The sequence below is a fragment of the Mus musculus genome, chromosome 8, assembly GCF_000001635.26.
Source record: "Mus musculus strain C57BL/6J chromosome 8, GRCm38.p6 C57BL/6J".
NCBI classification, from domain to species: domain Eukaryota; kingdom Metazoa; phylum Chordata; class Mammalia; order Rodentia; family Muridae; genus Mus; species Mus musculus.
This window is the reverse complement of record NC_000074.6, coordinates 116,921,605-116,941,546: the sequence shown is the minus strand read 5'-3', so window position 1 is coordinate 116,941,546 and position 19,942 is coordinate 116,921,605. Positions and strand designations below refer to the sequence as shown.

At 48.2% G+C, this 19,942-nt stretch overlaps 2 protein-coding genes across 3 annotated transcripts in view; one reads left to right on the top strand and one right to left on the bottom strand.

Moving 5' to 3' along the window:
• Positions 1–19,942, top strand: part of Cmc2 (COX assembly mitochondrial protein 2) — a 55,638-nt gene that overhangs the window by 2,776 nt on the left and 32,920 nt on the right. The gene's annotated exons all lie outside the window — the stretch shown is intronic.
• Positions 43–19,831, bottom strand: Cenpn (centromere protein N). Of its 2 annotated transcripts, NM_028131.3 has the most exons (12): positions 19,764–19,807; positions 19,106–19,219; positions 15,285–15,465; positions 12,966–13,011; positions 10,410–10,469; positions 9,877–9,953; positions 8,084–8,260; positions 6,751–6,852; positions 5,296–5,353; positions 4,273–4,385; positions 977–1,103; positions 44–712 (listed from the first exon to the last, which is right to left on the bottom strand). In NM_028131.3, exons 3-12 carry the CDS (start codon positions 15,453–15,455, stop codon positions 630–632), a joined length of 1,014 nt encoding a protein of 337 aa, NP_082407.1. In that variant the 5' UTR covers positions 15,456–15,465; positions 19,106–19,219; positions 19,764–19,807; the 3' UTR covers positions 44–629. The 2 variants fall into 2 exon arrangements, with proteins under 2 accessions (XP_006531450.1, NP_082407.1); XM_006531387.4 differs by lacking the exon at positions 19,106–19,219 and having other exon boundaries at positions 43–712; positions 19,764–19,831.

Sequence of the window (19,942 nt, the reverse complement as noted above, 5' to 3'; positions counted from 1 at the left end):
CCTTTCACGACTATTTGTATATTCATCCAAAGGAACTGATAATGCGTTTGTCAGTATCTTTATTCACAGATCAGTGATGCTCAGTTTCAGTGTGCCATGGATAAAAGATCACGAGAAGCATATGTATATTAGGAATATGTATAATAGAGAAGTTGTTTTACACAAAGAGGCCGTTAGATATGCAGCCTTGCGTAGTAGCCTCCAGCTTCCCTCTGACTCTCCTAGTTTGGGGTTGGGTAGCTTCTTGGTTCTTCTGTGATCAAGGGTGTGTAACAGAGATCCCACAGGGACGGACTTCTGAGGAGAAGCAGCAGCGGGAGGAAGGACAGGAGGTGCCTACAGAGTCAACCCATGCTCCACTTCTGTGCGTGCCAGGGTTGAGGCCAACCTGCAGCCTCCTGCGTGTGCGTGCACATATTTATCACTTGTCAAATGCCCACAGCTGCTGCACTTAATAGACGGGAAGAGAGAGGGCATGCACGGATGAAGGACAGATGCAGTCCCAATCGTTCATTAAAAACACCGAATGTCCGACGCCAAGGATTGGCTTCTAAGACACAAGACTGTACACAGAAGCTGGTCGGTTATAACTGGACCTGCATGTGCAGCGGAAGCCAAGCCATATGTATTCATTTATCTCTAATTTTAAAATAATTCATTTTCTTGCTCGGTATGCAGGTGAGCAGGGGAGAAAGTGGTGCATCTGCAATTCCTGAAAACAAGAAAACGAAACATAAGAATGACCACGGGGACACTCAGTCTAAACACGGCTACGGTCAGAAAGAGTTATGGGCACCTTCTCCTACCCCCTAATAGGCACAGACACGAAAAGGGGAAAAGGGCTGGAGGGGAAGCAGACTGGAGAGGAGGGAGGGCTCAGAGGGAACCGGCTTACAGGGAACCAGATGGCCATCTCCCGAGAAGCAACAGCCACTGGTGATATCTGGCTGGCCCGTGACATAAACTGACCACTTACCGGCTGGAGCTAAGGATTTCAAGGCTTCCAAAAGATGTGGACTGGAGAACTTTACAAGGCACCGGAAGGGCTCTTTCCTGTCGGCCAAGAGGCCCCCACCTATGTTACTCTTGAACTTGGTTTCCAGCTGTCAAAAATATATGTATTTGTAAATGATGGTTAAGTTCTGGGATCAGCTGGGATGGTGAGAGATAATGAACCAATTATGTATTTCATTAATTCCTACACACGGATTAATACACACAAAGCCCATTTAACTTAACTGCACAGGCAGAAAGCATCTGTTATAGGAAGGATGTCCAGCAGAAAGTGCCAGCGCTGTATCTGGCTCATAGCAGAGGCTGGCTGTCAGAGCAGCCCTCAGCACAGTACTCACCTACTGTGGGAACTAAAAAGGGGTTGAGGGAAAGAGGGGGGGAGGGAGGATAGCCCATGTCAGGCCAGAGTTCCACCTATGCTCTTTCCACTCAACCCTGGCTGGGCATCTAAGCCACTGACTCCATTTGATGGGGGTGTGAGTGGGGTGTGGGTGTGGTGGACAAGGGGCAGCCCCCGACTGGGGGCCCGGGGCTACACCCTGTAGCCCCGGGAATATGGGAGAGAGGGCTGAGGGAGAGAGGTTCCCACACAGGCGAGAGTCTGCACAGAGGGCCTTGATGAGCAGAGACGGTCTATGGTTTTAGAGCTTTATTATAGAAAGGAAGGGGGAAAGAGAGAAGGTAGAAAAGAGAGAGAGACAGAGAGACAGAGAGAGACAGGCTATGGCTAAGAGGAGAGAAGGGAGGAAAAGGAGAGAGAAGAAAGGCTAGAGAATAAGAGGGAGGGAGAGGGAGAGAGAGGAGAGAAGACAAAGAGAGAGGAGTGAGAGCGCAAGGAGGGGCCAAACAGCCCCCTTTAAAGTATGTTGCTACCTTTTCTGCTGCTAGGAAACTGGGGAGGAGTCTAGCCTAAAGATTAGAAGCTTGGAACATGGCCTATGTGACTGCTAGCCACACACTTCTCCTGTGGGGGGTGGGGGGGGGGTAACTTCGACAGGAGCCAGAGTCCCAGACATAAGAGAACTCCTTCGGTCCCAAGTAGGTAAATTAACACCACCAGGTCCCAGGGTTCAGACCTCAGCTCGACTGGAAACCAGCCTGTCTGTGTATAGTCCAATGCCCCACAATCTACAGGGGAAGCTCTGTCCACACTTCCCTCAGCATAGCACCCCAGCTGTGGGAGAAGCCAAAGTCTGTGCTGCCCACAGGCGCCTGACCGTTACATTCTGCATTCAAATAAAGGCACTAAATCTCAGGGCTGGAGAAAGGGCTCAGTGGTTAAGAGCACTTGCTGTTCTTGTCGAGGACCTAAGTTAGGTTCCTAGGACCCGTAAGGTGGCTTTCAACCATCTGTCCCTAACTCCAGTTACAGGGGATTCTACACTGACTTCTGGACTCTGCACTGGACACACATACACATCCAGGCAAAACACTTATACACAGAAAAAAAAAAAACTTAGGTTTTTATTAAGGAAGACTCAGACATTCCTAGATGTAGTTGCACATCCTTATAGTCCTAGCTCCCAGGAGGATGAGTCAAGGAGGGCTCCACGTTTGAGGGAGGCAGACACTATCTCAACAGCCAAATGCACCCCAGAGCCTCCCAACCCAACCACACACATCACCCAGAAGGCTGTGAGTCCCACGTGCGTATCGTCCAGGTGAACCTGTTACCTCCCCAACTTAAGTGATTCTTAAAACCTGAGGCCCTGTGCTGAAACATCTGCAGGATGCTTAATGTTTGCAATAAATTCAACCTGTAGCCACCGGTGAGTTAAAGTGGACAAATCGCTCAGTGGTCCTCTAAGTCGTTTTCTGAGGTTGGAGAACATCAGGTGAGAGGAAATGACTGCGCGCCTAGACTAACAGAACTTAACCACTCTAAGATGTGAACAAGCAGTCGATCTTGCACACCAGTGGCTCTCCGAGAGCAGCCAGGAGCATGCAAAACATGGCTGGCTGGGTAGACCTCTCCTAAACCAGGAGGAACAGGATGGAGCTAGGAGCTATGCTTCCTCCCCGTTCCCAAGTGACTGGTTCCACCGCTCCAGAGAGCACACACCGAGAGCTACTGTCTACCTAAGAGTGGTGGCCACACCTGCGACAGAAAGGAAGCAGGAGCGTCAGAAAGTCGAGGCCACCTTGGCTACACAGTGAATGTGAGGCTTTTCTAGACTACAAGACCTTATCTGAAAAAACGAGCCATGTGACTGGACAGATGGCTCAGCGGGTGAAGTGGTTGTGGCTGGACAGCAGAGCCTGAGTTAGGGTCCCCAGAGCCCATGTAAAAGCTAGGTGTGGTGGCATGTATGCATAACGTAGCACTTGGGAGGAAGTTGGGGCTCCCTGCAGCCAGTCCAACTGAAATAATGCTCCAGGCTCAGTGACAGACTCTGTATCAATGAACAAGGTAAAAAAATATCCAGCATTGACCTTTAGCATTCATAACTGTTAGCTTACGTGAACAAAGCTGTGTGTGCATACGACTTAATAAACATACCACCTCTCAAAACCCACTTGAAAATCTCCAACTTCTTTGAAAACAAATCCAACCAAGCAGACTTTGGGCCTAAATGGCAGATTTTGAGCGTGTCCTGTAGCCATGACAACCCAGGGAACATTCTTGTTGGGGCTTGGGAAGGAAGGCATTATGAGTAGGCGCACGGGCTCGTGCTAGGGCGCCTGTGACAGTTCCTCTAATGGTGGCTATGGACTTATGCGCCTGTATGGCTGGCTACACAGCCATGGGACAGGCAGCAACTCTCTGGAACAAGTTTAATTTACAGTATATTTGCACTCCTGATGTTTCTTCATCTGTGTTTTCTCTGGGTTTCCTTGTTTTGGGTTTCTGAGTCAGTCAGTCAGTCAGGTTTGCCTCCAAGTTACAAAGTAGCCCAGGCTAGCCTTAAACTTGAGATCTTCCTGCCTCAGTCTCCTAAATGCTGGGTTACTGGTGTTCGCCACCATAGCCAGCTCATTTGAGTATTTATGAGCATTTACTACGTGCTAAATACTGTTCTATGTGTGGATAAGCTAGTGGGGTGTAGACCTCCCCACAGCTGGAAATATACAACAGAATTATCACGAAGACAAAATGCAAAAGAAAATGCAGAATTTCATGATGTCTCCTTTGCTAACAAGAGAATTAAGAAATATAATGAAAATATCTAGGTTACTTATAAGAGAATAGTTTTAGACATGTTTCCAATGACAGGTCCTGTACCTAGCTTGCTGAGGACGTCCGCTGTGCCATCCTACCTTATACTGTGCGAACTCTAGCTGTGGCTGAGGGTAGGTCCCAAAGGTCTCTTGAGTGACTCGGTGGACCCTCACTTTTTCTTCTGTGTTTTCGTGAGTGATCTTTGAATCCACTGTGGAGGAGTTCAGATTAAGAGTGCCGTTAGGAATACACTTCGCCTTACATAGCGGTCTTCCCATTCCTAAACCTGCAGATGGTTTGTGGAGCTCAGATGTGTCCAGGGCCTTCTTTTTTCACTGAAATAATGATGTGACAGGACAGCTGGAAAGCACAGGCTGACATAGGGAGTAAGAAATCCCAATAGAGCCATCCCTGACGAGGTTCTAATACACTCCTGTGTAACTTCCTTACAGTTACCGTGAGTAAATCTGTACCATGTTTCTTTACTTAGCACAGGACCACTGGTAGGTCTTCTGCCCTTGGAGTCTCTGTTCCTAACATCAGTTTTATTTCCTTCCACTGCTAACCTTGAGTTTAGGTTTTTCTTTCTTTGCTTTGTTTTTTTTGAGACAGGTTTTTTTTCTGTGTAGCCCTGGCTTGCCTTGAACTCAGAAATCCGCCCGCCTCTGCCTCCCAAGTGCTGGGATTAAAGGCGTGTGCCACCACTACCCGGCTTTTGAGTTTAGCTTTTCTAGGGCGAGACTCAGGTTATTATTCTAGAACCAGCACGCCCAGCTCATCAGGAGCATGGGATCCACCTTGGACAACCTAGCTCCGTGATCCTGCTTTGAGTTACCAGGCCTTCCCGAAACCTGATTTCCCAGTGGACTGTGCTTCTTTGCAGGACAGCTATCAACCACGTGCAAACACTGAGGTATGTTGCTCAGTATGAATGCACTCTCAGTGACTGTCAGCCATTTTAGCAAATTCTGAAGGACACCTGTGGTAGCTTGGTTTTCTGCCTCTGAATACTTAATGCTTGGTTTTTTGGGAAGTATGAACCAGCTCTGCAACGAGATCCTAGCACAGATGCTTTGCCGCACAGCTGCCCCAAGCCCAACTCTGACTCAGAGCATACATACAACACATAGAAAGGCTCGCTTCCTGCAGAGACGTTGTGGAGCTGTAATTTTCACAGGTCTGGGAGGGAGAAAAAGAACACGTTACTGATTTGAACATGTTGGGTTAAGACATGAATTGGTTCTAAGGTGTTAAATCTTATGTTTTTAAGAAGCAGTCTTATATTTTCTATTCATACTAAATAGAAGTGGTAGCTCTGCCACAGGCTGGCTAGACTGAGCAAGACTCCTAGGACAGCAAGCCTTGCAGCATGGCTGTTTGAGGAACCAGTGTAACAATGTTTCTTGGGCAAAGGATGTTAGAGTGTCTGCCTGGCCAATGAGAGGCCGTGGGTTCACCATAGCACTAAACCAAACCAAACCACGCAGGGGCCACAGGAACTCCAGAGGAGTGAGGACAGCAGCTGACACCCTGGCGTCAGCACCATGTCTTCTTATCCTGGAAAATCGCTCAGGGGCCTTTTAGGAAAAATAACTGCTACCAGAGCCCACATTTCTTGCATCCTTTCTATTGAATTGCGCTGGAGTGAGTGACAGTTTCCCAGCGTGGCAGCTGACATGTGACTTCTCCTAATAATGGTCTGGCTGCACTGCAGGGCAGCAGTTGACATCTGCCTGGCAGGAGGGCAGAGGGCAGACAAAGAAGGAGCAGTCGGAGAAAGCCATCATCTAACTTCTTACCAGGCCAGCATGGCAGCCCATGCCTGTAATCCCAGCACTTGGGAGGCAGAGACCTCAGCTAAGTAATGTTTTAGGCCAGCCTTGGGGTATACAAGATCCCATCTTAAAGCTCCCAACAACAATAAAAGTAAAAATTATTTTCCTTTTTAAAGGGAAGAAGCATTTATTGTAGTTCACAGTTAGGGGCTCCCGTTTATAGTGGCTGAAGTCACAGAGGCAAAAACACCCTGTTCCCCCCTCCCCCCTTAAGGAGTGGCTTGTAGAAAGCCACCACCTCTCTCTAGCTACAACAGAAGATACAGCACAGCCTCCTAAGGAAGTCCATCCACCTAGAGTCTGAACCTTCAGACCACAGGGGAAGACCCGCCCTTGTCATTAAATGGAGATTCCAGCATCCAAACAATTCAGCTTCTGTAGGAGGAGAAGGCGCTCCAGGCAGCTGATAGTCATACTCCACACCCAGGCTCATGCAAGGAGCCCCAATTAAATGCAGCAACCTCCAAAGGCCCCGCCTGCCTTCAGCCTTCCCTCCGCCCCATGAAGATAGGAAGGGGTCCTGATGGGAAGAAGGGGTTGGCAGAATGAGGACAGGGATAAGAGAGGGTAACGCGGGCCAATATGATCACAGTACATTGTGTACGTATGACACTGTGAACAAAATGAGGTGACTAAAAGCTTCATCCACTCGCTAGCCTGCAGGGATGGGCTGGGGGCGGCCTCCACCTACTTCCTGTGTGCAAGAGGAAAGGAAAACTCAACTTTAAAGACTTGGCTCACCTGATTATACTCTCTAAAAACAATTGCCTTGAGTGAGTCCAGGTGCCTGCTCCTCAGATCCAAATGCACAATCTGATGGTGTTTGCTGGCGACTTTCAGTGCCTTGGAGGGAGAGGAGCGAGACTGTTAGGGTTGTGCGTGGGTCTATACAGACTGCTCAGTGAAATGCAGGCGCTGCAACTGAGAACGGGAAGAGCCCTGTGTGGGGTGCAGTACACACCTGAGACCCTGGCCCTAGGGAGGCTGAGGGCAGGGGGTGAGCCCTGTCGCAAGACACGCCCCCCCCACTCTTGCAAGTGAGAAGAAATGTAACCCTATCTCCTTACTCACTTGTGGGCCCCTAAGGCCTGCTGCTGACAGTGAAGTGTGAGCTGCATTACCAGACAGAAGGTGTGTGGGGAGCCGTGCAGCTCACCTGCACCCAACTCACGCTGGACTCTGGGAGCGCAGGAGATGCTAACAGGGGAGGCATAATGACTAGCACAAATTTGGGATGAGTTATTCTTTTTGGGAAAGAAGCCAGGACCCCCCCAGAGCACAGAACTGTGGATCGAGTAAGAATGGCCCCCAGAGGCTCCTATGCTCTGATGCTTAGACCAGGGAGTGAAATGTCTGAAAGACTGACGATGCTTAGAGAGTGTGGCTTCCGTGGAGTAGCTATAGGAAGTGTGTCACTGGGAGAGGGCTTAAAGTTTTAAAAGCCCATGACCTAGAACCCATGTCCCCCCAGCCTGTGGATGAGGATGTAGCTCTCAGCTTTAGTCCAGTGTCATATGGGCTGACAAGCTCCCCACCACGACTGTACTGGACCAAACCTCTAACATGGTGAGCAAGCTCCCAGTTATATGCATTTTTTTTTTTTTTTTAATAAGAATTGCCTTGGTCATGGCGTCTCCTCACAACAATACAATAGTGAATAAGACACAAAGGCAAACCCCTAAGAGAGAGGCTACCTCTGACATGGCAGTATTTTTGTGTACATTACATGTAGAAAGTGGTCATAAATGTCAGTTGCCATCAATAGGCAGACTGTAGAGATATAGAAAGCACTAATCCTGACATGAGACAGCAAAGTGACAAAGAGTTTGGGGTGGATAGAGTATAAAGAAGGGGCAGAGAACCTCGACAACTCATCTCTACCTTTAGGAACTTGCTGGATTTAATACTAAGCAACGCTTTACCTTCACACTGACAATAAAGACTAGATCAAGGTAATATCTTCTGTCACATAGCCGACGGAGAAACGCTCTCCTTAGAACGGGAGGTAGGCATTTATCTAGGTATGTGGTTTCTAGCTACTGGGCACTCCAGCTGCTGTACCCCCTGTTCCTACCTGATGGAGAAGGGGCACAGTGTTCTTCAGATGGCAGGAAGAAATGAAGGCATACGGAGTCTGGGGATAATACACCACGAACGTGGGCTTGTACTGGTTTGGCTGTGAATACTGTGTTCCCCAGGCAACTCGGATCCACACCGAATCCTTCTCATAGACTCTGAAGCTGACTGTAACCTTAGAAGAAAACATACCGTCCTGGTTAAATCTCACCATGGCACCAACCACGGGCATCTGAGACACAATCAATGTTAGAATAATTTTTCATGCATTGTGGGCACCTGTCAGTCTTTTCTTCTACTTAAAAATTAAGCTTCTTTATAAGTATGTTAGTGTGCACATTGCCACAAGACACATGGAGGTCAGCTCAGGTCACACTTGGCTCTTTTTCTACTTCTTATGATACCATTTTGGGACTGTTTGGGAAAACATTTTGTGATTATCTTATGAAGATCTATTTACACCTTGTAAAGTATATCTGAGAAAGAAAAATCCCTTAAAAAAACCTTATACTCTGGCAGGAGAGATGGCATATAGGTTAAGAGCGCTTGCTGCTTTTGCAGAGGACTACAGTTTGGTTCCTAGCACCGATGGGGCGGCTCCCAACCATCTGTACTACAGTTCCAGGGCATGGGAGGCTCTCTTCTGGCTTCTGCAGGCACCAGACCTGTACTTAGTACACAGAAATATATGCAGAGAAACATTAATACACATAAAGTAATAAAAGACATTTTGAAAAATGAGGTATCTGACTGGGCACACCTTTAATCTCAGCCTTGGGAGGCAGAGGCAGGCAGATCTTTGTAAGTTCTGGCCAGGCAGTGAGATCCTATCTCAAAACCAAAACAAATCAAAGGGGGAGGGGGTGGCTTTTCTAGAAGCCCTTTTGGCACTGCAGGCTCACACACTTAGTTTGTCTCTTTGTTTACAGCAGGATTCCTGTGTGGCAATGAGCCCTTAATACACTGATCCTGACCCATGGGTCTCAGCAGCCAGAGCCATTTAGGAATGTGGCGGCACAGGAGGCTGTATGGTATCCATTTCACAGCCAGCCATTAGTCTTTCTAAACTTGCAGCCATGACTGGACTTGCTCTGGAATTCAACGGCCACTGCTAGGTTGTCAGCTCTGGGATTCAATGGCCACTGCTAGGTTGTCAGCTAGCTCCAGTCCACCTCAGAATTCTGACCCAGGAAAGGAGAACCTGAAGAGCAGCCAGCCAGCTCGCTCCTCCTTCCCTCTGGGATCTTACTGCAGGAAGAGCAGGTGGCTATGCTGCCTGCTAGGCTGCCTTTCCTGATCCTCTGGTGCAATGGTGAGGAACTCTCCCTGTCTGGGCTGCGGGTTCGCAGGATCATGTGTTGTCCCTTGGTGAGCAGCAAGAGTGTGCTCCTCTTTGGAGCTCTGTGGCCCCTACTGGTTGGAACAGCAAAGCGTCTCACTCTAGGCAAGAGTGACCAATAGAAGAGCCATCAGCTGCATGTGGACCATCTAATGGGAATTCATTAAGTAAGCTTAAAGATTCAATTGCTTGGTCATTTCAGCGACCTATCAAGTCCTCACGTGGCAGGCAGCTATGAACTGGACATTGTTAACTGAGGGTGCTGCTGCCACAGCAGAGTTCCACTAAGTGTTGCTCCTGAGATGTACTGGGTGGGATGGGCAGGCGAGAGATGGAAGTAATACTTCAGTTGGTTTAGGTAAAATGACCTATCTCCACCCCCCACCCCACCCTCCGCCCCCGATATCATTAAACTGAATTTCATAGAAATCCAAGAAGGCTTGGATCCTTACGTTTTTTAATGCTCTCTGAAGAATTCTCTTAAAGGAACTTTGGAACTGTTCCATATCAAAAAGGTCGACATCTTCACCTGTCAAAACACAGGAATATATAAATAAATAAGAAAAGTCAAGAGCGGTACAATGTCTTTGTCCCCTGCACCCCAGAGCAGTAACGACCATACCACACACATGCTCCTGATAAGTGCCAGGGAACACACATGAGGAACAGTCACGGCTTTCCAAAAGCCTAGGAGAGCAGAGGGCTCGGCTGGGTGTGGTAGCACACACCTGCAGTCTCATCCCTCTGGAGGTAAAGGCAGGAAAACCACCACAAGTCCAGACTAGCCTAGTCTACACAGTGAGTTCAAGGCCAGCCTTGCCTACAGAGTGAAGTCTAGACTAGCCTATGACATACAGGGATACAATGTCTCAGAAAAAAACAAAAAAACAAAATAAAATCCTGACAAAAAAGACAACATTTGGTACTCACTTTCAAACTACCAAAGCAGCAATCTAGACATTTAATTTAAAGCAGGAAACATTACCTGGTTCCTTACTCATCTGAAAAACATTCCAAAGCTTCTGGTGCCGATGAAATTGAGTATCTGAGAGAGAAGGGCTTACAGTTAGTGTTGTCTTAGTGTTGACTCTGTGTTTAGAGTTGGCAAGACTTGCTAACTGGCCTGAGTAAGACTGGTGTAGCAGAAAGTCAGAACTCTTGTCAAAAGCTCTGCTGCGCATCACCTAAAAGGTGACCATGGAGGACTTAGATCAAATGTACCTGCGATAGGCACATGCTAGCCTACCCCACGCCTGAGGTATCTCATAGACCCGCCTCTGCAGCCTCCACAGAATAAAGGGGAGGCCCCTAGCTCATGTGTAGATGCAAAGAATCCTGAAAGCTCGCCCCACTTGCCTTTGTCCCTGGGCTGGGTGTAAGTCCCTTCTCTGCCTTGGCCCTCACCCTCCTCTCTCCTGACGATCACCTCACGTGGGCTGCCTTCCTCTCTCGTTTATACTTCTCCAGAAGATCCCACAGGTGTCTGAATCCTCACACCCCCACCCCCGGCCTCTCTTCTGCTGTAACCAACATGCTCTCTCAAAAACCAAGCACCTAGCTGGGCAGTGGTACTGCACGCCTTTAATCCCAGCACTTGGGAGGCAGAGGCAGGCGTGGATTTCTGAGTTCAAGGCCAGCCTGATATACAGAGTGAGTTCCAGGACAGCCAGGGCTACACAGAGAAACCCTGTCTCAAAAAACCAAAACCAAAATCAAAACCAAACCAAACAAAATAACCCCCCAAAAGACAAAAACAAAAAAACACAAACAAAAAACAAACAAACCAGGCACCTAATTGTTTTGGCTCAGAACCTGTCCAGGGCTGACATCATTAGGAGAGATACTGAGACCCTTCTAGTGGCTTCCAAGTCTCTGTTATCTTAATGTTCCCCTCCACTGGAGCCAGCTCGCCTCTGCTCTTGCATCTCAGGTACTCTTCTCCCACCCCATCCCTGGCAGCTTCCCCCTCCTCAGCTTCTCTGCTCTGCCTGGCTACTGCGAACTCATCTTTTGGCTCTAACTCGAATACTGTCTCTCAAGGAAGCCTCCTCACGTGACCACTGAAAAGGAAGTCCCAGTGTGGTCCTATAAGTTAATCCCCCTTCACACACTAGGTATCTCTGAGATAGGTAACCTTTCTCCTCAGATAAACCCCAGTCAGTATCTACAAGCTTGTGTGTCGCCTGCTCTGCTCACCAGTCTTCTGTGGGCCCACCTTTTCTTTTTGAGGAACTAATCATTTTCATTTTATGTGTTTATGTCTACGTGCATGTAAGTCCATGATGTGTGGGCTTGGTGCCTAAGGTGGCAAGAAGTGGTTATTAGAGCCTTTGTGACTAGGGTTTGAGACTGATGTGAGCCGCTGTCTAGGTGGTGGATAGAACATAGGGTCCCACAGCCCGACACCTGCCCTGTGCCCTACGCTGGTGTGGGTTAAGCGCAGTCAAAACTCCTGCATCCTACTTCCCGAGCCCCGAGCAGATGCAGGACACCCCATAGCCCCACATATAAAGACAACAAATTAGTTTTAAGAAAAATGGGCTCTGGGTCAGAGACAGTTCAGCCGTTTGATCCCTGGGGCCCTCAAGGAGAGACAGAGCTTACTCAGCTACCTGTCCTAATGTCCACAGGTGTGCCGCTCGTGTGCCCCTTTCAATAAATAAAATGTAAGAAACAAAGCCCCATATCCAGAGAGACTCCTTCTGTTCCAAGGGCTTGACCTGTAGTTTCATCTGATCTCACCGCAGTCTGACTTGATTATTATCGTTATTATACACATTTGCCAAAAGGAAGTAGCAAGGCAAGTGTGTGAGTCACACACACACACACACACACACACACACACACACACCCTTACAGGCAAGCAACGATAGAGTCGTGAAACCAACCCAAGCAATCTGGTCTTAGGGTCTATGTTCTGAAAGTCTAGTAAGTGAATTTTGAAGAAAATGAAACCTAAGAAGTAGCAAACCACGAGAGGCTGCGCCCATGACAAACTCTCAGTGGTGCTTTTCCAATGAGTAACAAAGCCGAACAACTGATACTTTATGCTCGCTCATGATGGGCCAGGTCCTGTCTCCAAAGGTCCTGAGCTTCCACAGTCCTAAAGACAGGGTCTGACTCTTCCATGTCCACTGACTTAGGCGAAGTCTGAGGGTCAGAGCGGAGATAAAACTCAATAAAGGACTCTAGACCCGTCAGTGAGAGAGCAGGGATCTTGTACCAGGCCTCTGGACTCTAGAATCCGCATCCTTAAAAGATTTGTTTGTTTTTATATGTATGTTTTGCCTCAATGTGTCTGTGTACCATGTACATGCAGTGCCCACAGAGGCCACAAGAGGACATCAGATTCCTGGAACCAGAGTTACAGGTGGTTCTGAGCACCGTGTGGATGCTGGGACTTGAACTCAGGACCTCTGCAAGAGCAGCTAGTGCTCTTAACTGCTGAGCCAGCTCTCTTGACCCTGGGATCTGTATTAACATAAGAAATTCCCTCTGATGAAACAACATTCCAAAGTAATGACAAATCCCCAGAACTTACACACGATGTCTAAAAGGACCACGTCATCAAGACTTGCACGCTTGTCCTGAAAGAGAGGGTGGACCAATTAGGAAATGGGGCACCAGCCCCTCAAGCCTATTTCAGGGCCAGCCAGAGCATCCCATCGGCACGCCTCAAGTGCTTACTGTTCTGGCCATCTAGCGCCAGGCTCTAGCGTCTTCGGAGCCAACAGACACCCCTCCAGTTCTTACCTTAGCCCACCCTCTCCTGAAACTCACTTCCCACGTATCACTTAACATGTACATTTTAAACAGGAAAAAGCCACCCATGGGGGCTCAGGCTGAAATCCTACTGCTTGGGACGCTAAGGCAGAAGGGCTGTGATGAGTCCGAGGTCAGTCAGGACTACAGAGACTGCCTCAAAACAAAACAAAAAACCACGCTTGAACATACATGAAGCTGCATACCTGCTGTGGTTTGCATGTGAAATGTCCCCGGAGGCGCACATGTGAGCACCTGGTCACCAGCAGGTGGTGCTGTTTGGGTGGTGGTGGTGGTGGAGCCTCACTGGAGGCTGGTCACAGAGAGTGACCATGAGGCTCTGGAGCCCGCCATACTTCCTGCTCCCTGGGGGTGCACGCAGCCTGACTGGCCAGGGTGCTCCTGCTGCCTGTGCTCCTCCAAGGCTGCCATGCTTTCTGAGTCGCGATGGACTGAGTCCCCAGGAATGGGAGCCAGAGCAAACCTGGGCTTGCTGGAGCTGCTTCTGTCAGGGCATTTCCTCAGAACCACATTTTCAGATGTGGCCACTGTCATATCAATGTGGCACACATGCCCAGCAACCTCTATGACCAGTGTCCCTGTGGCTCTCTCTCTCCTATCCTTTCCTGTCTCCAATTCTCTTCGTCCCAGTCCTTGGTGCTCAGACAACTACGGATCCTTGTGCTGTCATAATATTTGTATTTTCCAGTTTTATAGGAACGTTAACATAAGGTTGGATTCTTTTTTGATCTGGCTTCCTTAACTCAGCATAATTATTTTGACACTTAGCCACATTTCTGCATCTATAGCTCGATTCCTTTTATTGCTAGCAGTTGTCTGTTATGTGAATAGACACAGTTACCTGTGGATGGACTTGGGCTGCCTCTAGGTTTTAGACTTGAGCACTGTGCTAACATATGTGCCTTTCTGTGGATATGCCTGTGTTTTTGTTTCTCCTGAGGAAATGTCTGGCAGTGGGATGGCTCAATCTACAGTGGCAAATGTTTAGACTTTTAGAGAATTGTTAAGGGCTAGAAATACAGCTCGGGTAAGACACTAACTCAGCAGATCTGAGACCCTGGCCTCCACCCCAAGCACTAAAACTCAAAATGAATGCTGGGCTTGAGGTACAAACAGCTCAGCAGGCAGCCCCTACTTAGCATGCTCCAGGCCCTGGGTCCAGTGCCCAGCACCAGAAGGAACGGAATCCCACCTATTCCAAACAGGTGTGCTCAGTCTTTTCTATCCTGGTCATCCCAGCCACCGTATTTTGCGGTTTTTATTTGCATTTATCTGATGACTAGTGATTCTGAACACTTCTTCCTATGCTTATTTATGGTCTTCTGTTGGGAAGCGTCTAGCCAAATGTTCAGAAAATTACTCTGAGTGTTTTGCCTGCATATATGTCTATGTACCATGTGTGTCCCTGGTGCCCTGGAACTGGGATTACAGATAGTTGTGAGCTGCCACTTTGGAGCTGGGAGTAGAATCAGGTATTCTGGAAAAGCAGCTGGTGCTCTTGACCACCAAGCCATCCTTCCTACCATTATTATTATTATTAATTATTTTGATTCTTTTTTTTTTTTGTATTAATGACTCTTGCGACATTCTAACATGCTAGCTGCAGGTCCCTAGTCCAGTATCACAAGGATTTTCCTCTTGCTTTCCCCACATATCTGATAGTCTTAGGTACTGCATTTGGATCATGGATCTAATTTGAGTCCAACTTTCTTTTTTAAACAGCAGAGGTGATGAAATGGAATGGCCTTGTCTTGTTTGTTTGTGAGACAGTCCTCCTGTGCTGTTGACCTTGAATTCACTATTTATCCCAGGCTTTATCTGAACTCTAGATATCCCCGCCTCAGCATCGACACTTCTGGGACTGAACACGGCTGCCTCGAGCAGCAAAGGTGTTTTGCATGCGAGCATCTAACGGCTGTAGCCCATCTGCTGGAAAGCCTGTTCTTCCCACCCCGAATTGTTCTTTGTAGCTTTGCTTTAAAAAAACAAAACCAAACCCTATAACTGTATGTACATACTGCTCTAACTATAGTCCATTGTATCAATGTATTTGGTTGATAATTTTGAACACTGTTACCTCACATAGCAGAATCACTTCCTGGGCTAGATAGTCCTTTCTCTGCTTCAGGTTTATGGTTTGTAGTTGGTCTTCAGACAAAAAGTCCCAGGCTTCTAGGATGCTCTTCATCTCACTCAGAGGGATTTTCAGGATGGTCCTCCGGAGAAACTCGGCAACATTCTCCTTCATCTCTTCAGCCCTTGGACAAAACAAAAAGAACACAGTAGTGTATTCCTCTTTAAGCTGCATGTGTGAACATAATTATGTATATATGTGTGTGTATATATATACACATATATACATAATTATATACATGCATATACATATGGTCTCAAGTAGCCTTAGACTGGACTCAAACTCACTATGTGGCCAAGGATCACTTTAAACCAATAAAGAAATATACATATTTACCCCTCATTTCTTGGTGTGCCAGCATGCCTTGCACATGAATGCAGGTGTCCAAGGAGGCTAAAGGTGCCAGACTCCCTGGACCTGAAGTTGGAGCTGGTTAGGAGCCACCTGACATGGATGCTGGCAATTGAACTTGGGTCTTCCAAAAGGAACATCAAGTGCTCTTCACTGCTAAGCCCCCTCTCTCTCCCGCCTGACCCTTCGACTTCTGGTCCTTCAGCCTCTGCTTTCCAAGCGTGGGATTGTGGAGGGAGTCAGTGTGCTGCGTTCCCAGTCGTCAGTGGTGGGCTAAGCCCGGCCTTCCTGTGTCAGGCCAATCCTCTACCAACTAAGCTACACCTTCATCACCAGCCTCCAGATTTTATTTCCTTCATTTCCCCAGAGACAGGGTTAGCCTGGAATCTTCTATGAAGCCAAATCTGGTCTCCTGCCTCAACCTAAGAGCTGGAATTAGAAGTATATCAATTAGTGCTGTTATAATATGGATAGGGTTTGGACTCCACAAGTCTGTACTGAATACCAACTTAATGGTACTGAGATGTGCTAGCTCTTTAAGAAGCCTAGTGGACCGTGATTAGGTAGGTCACAGGGATACAGCCCTCAGAGGGGATTAATGCACTCTCATGGGAAGTCAGGCCTAGTGGGACTTGGATTAGTTTCCTACAAGGATTTTCTTCCTTTAAGAGCACAGGAGATGATGGAGTGTCAGTAAAGATCTTGTTACACATTCAGACTGAGTCTGACCCTTACAATTCTTGTACAAATCCTGGTGGCGGAGCACAGTGTGTGTATTTGGGGGGGCAGAAGCCTTGAGGTGTGAAGGCCTGCTGGCCAGGCAGTCTAGCAGAACTGGCGGACTGCAGATTCAGTGAGTCTGTCTCAAAATATAAGGTGGAAAGTGACAGGATGTGTTAATCTCGTCATGGGGATACAGGACTGTAACTTAGCTACAAGGAGGCTGCCTAGGGCAGTGCTACACTGGAGGGCTTTCCCCACTCTCTCTGGCCTCTTCCAGCCATCTGACCATGGCTGCCTTCTCAGCCTGCCACTCACACATGATCCTGCAATAAAGCCCTCTGCCATACTGTGGCACACCTAGTAGAGTGAGAGTTACTTAGACACTTAATCCTGGACTTTTCCAGGTAATACTTTAGGCAGTGGCTGACTCCCTATGATATGTGAACCAGTAAGTGTGGACACCTGTGCACTGCCAATTGACCATACCGTCCTGCTCTGTGTCTGCAAGCAACGTCATCGAGTGCCCACATTGTCCTGAGCCCCGACCATGGGATAGTTCCCTCGGCAGCAGGTGATACTTAGGCGTACTAAAGTTGTGGTACAGGGAAGGGAGAGCCTGAGCCTTTTATCTTTCTTTAGAGCCTTTAAAAGGCATGGCTCATCCTACTGTTGCCTCAATTGGATACCAGTTCAGGGGGTAAAATGCAAATAAGCACAATTGCTTTTCTTTTCTTTTTCTTTTTCTTTTTTTTTGAGACAGGGTCTTTCTACATAGCTCTGGTTATACTGGTACTCACCATGTGGACCAAGCTGGCATCTAATTTAGAGATCCACCTGTGTCTGCCTCCCACATGCTGGGGCTAAAGGCATACGCCACAGTGCCCGACAAACAGGCATCATTTCCACTTGAAGACTAAACAAAGTCTCTGTAGACTTTTTTAAGTTTCCTTGGCCAGCTTGTCTTCTAGAAAGGAACAAGGTCTTTGGTGTCCCTGTCACTCATGTCGCTTCCCTCACACCCAAGGACTCCAAAGAAGTAAATAGATGGCTATTCCTCATGAGAGGCCTGGCTGGGCCTGGCATCTAATATTACAAAAGCTTCTTGAATGCTGCATGTGATTTCCTGTTGGCTAAAGATATGTGTATTTTATGCTGACTGTACTTTATCCCTTTCTTTCTTAGTTATGAGTATGTGACTGTGTGAACATTATAACGTAGGTGTGCTGGCATCCCCCTTCAGACAAGTGTCTGGTCCCGGAACTGGAGATAGAGGCAGTGGTGAGCCCTTGATGTGGCTGCTGGGACCTCCACTGAGGTCCTCTGCAAGAGCAACAACGAGTTGCTCTCTAGCTCCTTATCTTTATCTCCTGAGACAGGGTCTCACACAACCCAGGCTGGCGTGAACTTCTGATCTTCCTGTCCCCATCTCCCAGGCACTGCTGTTACACGTGTGCGCTACCACATCCGGTTTCATGTGGTTTGGGAGATGACCCCAAGGCTTACTGCATGCGGAGGCAAGCATTCCACCAACTGAGCTACCTCTCTAGTCCCAGCTGAGTTCATTTAAAAAGGTGTGCACCACCACTGCCTGGCTCCCCAGGAAACTTACTGCAATCATCCAACAGTGGTTTGTTTGTTTTTTTTTTTTTTCCAATCTTCCATCGTTTATTATTTTTACAGAACCACCTGCAATTGGCTTTATAATTTTATCATAGCTACGTTAATTTTTTTTTCTGCTCAAGACAGGGACTATGTTGATCTTATTCACAACTATGTTTTTAAACTCTATAGCCGTTTTATAACTGTTCTGGCAGGAGCAAAGTCATTCTAAAAAGAGGCACTTGTGAGTGTCCCCACAGAGACATGGAGTTCAACCCAGGGATCTGATGGGGAAGGAAAGGCTGACACCTGGTGCCAGTCAGAGGGAGCTTTTCTGTCTCCTTGTCAGACCCTCTTGCAGAAGGGACTGCAACACCAGGGCAACGATGTCTCAGAGATGGGAGGACCACACCGTGACTAGGGCTGCTTAGTTGTGTATACCCTCTGCTTTCTGTTGAATCTTCTGTTTCAGGACTCAACACTTGGTGTGTGGGTCACTAGACCTCTTTGCTCTTCCCAGTGTGGCCACACTGAATACATGTCTCTTTTCTGCCTCTCATTTAAGACTTGTCTTTTTTAGCCAGGCGGTGGTGGCGCACATCTCTAATCCCAGTACTTGGGAGGCAGAAGCAGGCGGATTTCTGAGTTCAAGGCCAGCCTGGTCTACAAAGTGAGTACCAGGACAGACAGGGCTATAAAGAGAAACCCTGTCTCGAAAAAACAAAACAAACAAACAAACAAACAAACAAAAGACTTGTCCTTTTAAGTGGCCTATGGAGCCTAGCTTGTTAGGGCTGCCAGGGCTGGGGGGTTCTGATCCTAGCAATTTCAGTCACCATGAGCCAAATCACACAGCGAGTCTGGTCACCCAAGAACAATCTCATATGCACTTGACTAATGACTGATGGAAGAGTGACTGGATACCCACCCTAAGCGGTATGCACAAGGGAAGGATATAGTTCCACTGTCTGTCAACTATTAAACCAACACCTTGTTCGTGACAACATCTGAGAGCGTTTTCCTGATCCTCAGTGAGGTAAATTAGAGGAGAGTGTATGCAAAGCAGGCATTTCTCCTATCCCAGTACTGACCAGGCCAGATGCGGCTATAAACTTCGGAGATCAGGGCCTTCGGGGTGGGGTGCCCAATCCTTAGCACTTCCGAAGATTCTTAATTCTGAGTGATCTATCTGCACCATGCCCTTCCTAAAAGAAATGACAGAAAGGGCGTAACACATCAACAAAGTTAGCAAGTCTTTGAGTGAACTTTCTGCCCTGTTACTATTTCAATTTCTATTTTCTAGCGCTTTATTCATGGTAGCAGCTAAGACAAGGCTGTTGAATGTACACGTGACAATAACGATCCGGTAGACCCGCATGGAGCACAAGGAGTATAGCAACAGGAGGCATGGACAAAAACTGAGGCGAGGCTAGGAATTAGAGAGCTGACACCTAGGCTCGACGGAACCTAAGGATCAAAGTAAAGCAGCTCTTGAGCGGGCAGCCCGGAGCCTCCATGGCATAAACGCCAAGGGACATAAAACCCCGCCCCACTCCGGGCGGATATGACGCCATGGACGCTCATCCCGGCCCTCTTGGCCCGGACCCGGCCTCCACTAGTGTCACTCCTAGGCTAAGATCCCGTGGCGGAACTGCGCCGTGGCAAGGCCCCCGTAGATGTCTGAGGCCTGGCTCCTGTAGTCCTCCCGCCGCCTCCGAGTCCAATTCGGTGTCGCTGAGGCTGCCTTACCAGTCCACATCGCCCGCCGTCTCTGCAGCGGTTCCCGCCGAGGTGCTTTTGAAGCCGCCAATGGCCGCTCGGGCCCCGCCCACCTGGCAAGCCCTCCGCACTGCTTCGGCTGCACGGGGGGACGCGGCTGTGGGCGCCTGATGGAAAACGCTTTAGATCCCCAGAGTCGCTGTACTCAG